The sequence below is a fragment of the Acanthisitta chloris genome, unplaced genomic scaffold (assembly GCF_000695815.1).
Source record: "Acanthisitta chloris isolate BGI_N310 unplaced genomic scaffold, ASM69581v1 scaffold26074, whole genome shotgun sequence".
NCBI classification, from domain to species: Eukaryota; Metazoa; Chordata; class Aves; order Passeriformes; family Acanthisittidae; genus Acanthisitta; species Acanthisitta chloris.
Window position 1 is genome coordinate 1 of NW_008668004.1, and position 2,370 is coordinate 2,370.

The 2,370-nt window shown below is 51.3% G+C and overlaps 1 protein-coding gene across 1 annotated transcript in view; it reads left to right on the forward strand.

Moving 5' to 3' along the window:
- Window positions 1-819: 819 nt before the first annotated feature.
- TAF7 (TAF7 RNA polymerase II, TATA box binding protein (TBP)-associated factor, 55kDa) overlaps window positions 820-2,370 on the forward strand; it is a gene marked incomplete at its 5' end in the record, with an annotated part of 4,426 nt that continues 2,875 nt past the window's right edge. The window contains 4 exons of the mRNA XM_009072744.1: window positions 820-941; window positions 1,074-1,207; window positions 1,640-1,766; window positions 1,975-2,033. Coding sequence (XP_009070992.1) covers window positions 820-941; window positions 1,074-1,207; window positions 1,640-1,766; window positions 1,975-2,033 — 442 coding nt within the window. The remainder of the gene's footprint in view (window positions 942-1,073; window positions 1,208-1,639; window positions 1,767-1,974; window positions 2,034-2,370) is intronic.

Here is a 2,370-nt window from a genome sequence, read left to right on the forward strand (position 1 = left end):
GGAGCTCGGCACCGTGTGCTGGCGAGCACAGCGCCCGGGACGGGCTGGCGAGGCAGGGCCTGCCTGCTCTGCGCCTCGGCTAGCCCATTCCCACTCATTCGCGCGGGTTTTCCATGCCCTTCTCTTGACAGCTGCTCCTGCCTCCGAGCAGGAGACTCGGGAGACAGCTTAGAGGCTTAGGGAGGAAAATTCTCTAACTTTAGCAAGTTTAGCAAGCTTTAGCTCTTGGGTTGTTAGGGCTGTCCGTGTCCTTGATGCTATCTGTTGGGTGCTTAGAGCTGAGGCTTTCTTTTCATTAGGACCCAGTGATAGGACAAGGAGCAGTGGCACAAGAAGTTCCACCTCAGCGTGAGAAAAAACTTCCTTCCGTTGAGGGTGTTACAGCACTGGACCAGGTGCCCAGGGAGGGTGTGGGGTCTCCCTCTCTGGACACATTGAAAACCCACCTGGATGTGTTCCTGTGTTACCTGCTCTAGGTGACCCTGCCTTAGAGGGTCTTCAGAGGTCTTTTCCAGCCCTAGCAGTTCTGTGATTCAGTGAGGCTGGGTCCTGCTTAGACCACAAGAGTTTGGAGAAGGGAGCTGTAACTCCCCCAGCACTGCAGTGCTCTGGCAGGTGTCTCTGTCAGGTACATCACACCGCTGTGCATGTCATGCCAGGGGTATGGGGAGCACTGAGAATAGCAGAGCCACAGAGCTAGCATGGTGTTGGGAGGAGAGTGCAGTTTGCATTGTGGCTCTTGAAGTTATTGTTCTCTGTGGAGCTGGCAGGTGTATAAAGCTGGGCAGGTTGGTCAGAAACCTTTGGTGGTTCTTGGAGGAAGCACACCCACTCCTCAAGTAAGCGTGCCCAACCTTCCCAGGAATATGCCTCCACTGTGCGGCGAGCAGTCCAGTCCGGGAATGTCAACCTGAAGGACAGGCTCACCATTGAGCTGCATGGTGAGTGAGCAGAGCATCTGAACCGTCTTCTGACTGCCTACAAGTGAAACTGTGCTACTTGCATGTGTTGTCCTGTGAAGTTTCTGCTGCCCAGGGATGTATTGCTCAGTGTGGCTGTTGTGTCCCCCACAGCGGATGGGCGCCACGGGATTGTCCGTGTGGACCGGGTGCCACTGGCAGCCAAGCTGGTGGATCTGCCCTGCATCATTGAGAGCTTAAAAACCATTGACAAGAAAACCTTCTACAAGACAGCAGATATTTGTCAGGTATGGGCTGTCCCTCTCACCTGCCCCAACAGCTTCATTGCTTGCTCCCTTCTCCAGGAAAACCCAGAGGCAAACCCACAGGAAAAACCACCCCAGGAAAAACCACTTTGGCAGTGGGTAACCCAGTGTAATGTGGCCAGTTTCTGTAATATCACAGTGTTAGCAGTTGAAAATTTCACATTCCACTTGGTGTTTAGAAATCTCATTCCTGAAATGTGAAATATGATTGTCCTTGTAACAACTTAACTGCTGCTCTGTCTAACTGAGCTGGGTGTGAAACAGTGTGTTTCTCATACAGTGTGCCTCTGGATCCCTTTAGCTCACAACAGGCAGTCAGTGTTCCTTTGCATCCTCACATCCTCAGTCAGTGCTTCTTTGCATCCTCATGTCCTTGTGTTATGATCAGCCTTGGTGTTTGTGTGGGGATTCCAGATGCTTGTTTGCACTGTGGATGGTGACCTCTACCCACCTTTGGAAGAGCAAACTGTGAGCACTGACCCCAAGGCAAACAAGAAGAAGGACAAGGACAGAGAGAAGAAATTCATATGGAACCATGGCAGTGAGTAGATGTTGTGCCAACCCCCTCCAAACTCCTCCGCCCCAGTATCCCACAGCTGTGCAGGGTGCTCACAGCTGCCAGGTACTGGCTGTGCTGCTGCTCCTTTCCAGGGCTGTCTGTGTTTCTGAAGAGATCTTCTCCCTTCTGACATGCACTTCTCTCACTGGGCCATCTGCTTGACACATGCAATCTGTTTCCTCTGTCACAGTCACTCTTCCCCTGAAAAACGTACGGAAAAGGCGATTTCGGAAGACAGCTAAGAAGAAGGTGAGTTGCTTCTCACGCAGATGCAATACCCAAGAGATAGGAAGGCAGAGACATTAGAGCTGTAACTGTCTATTGGTCCAGAAAACATCTGATTTTTTTTTTAACATTCCTTCACAAGTTTCCTTGCCCAAGATGAGCGTGAAGGGAGGGTAGTAGATTCAGTGCTTATTTGGGTGCTTCCTCCATGTTTTCCAAGATACTCCTGAGGGGAAAGTCCTGTGTGCAGAGTACTGCTGGACCTCATTCCTGTGGCTGCCTTACCATAGCACATCTCTTCCTGCTCATGGAGAAGAAAGGAAGGCAGGCTCACATGGAAATATTCCTTCACTCATTCCTG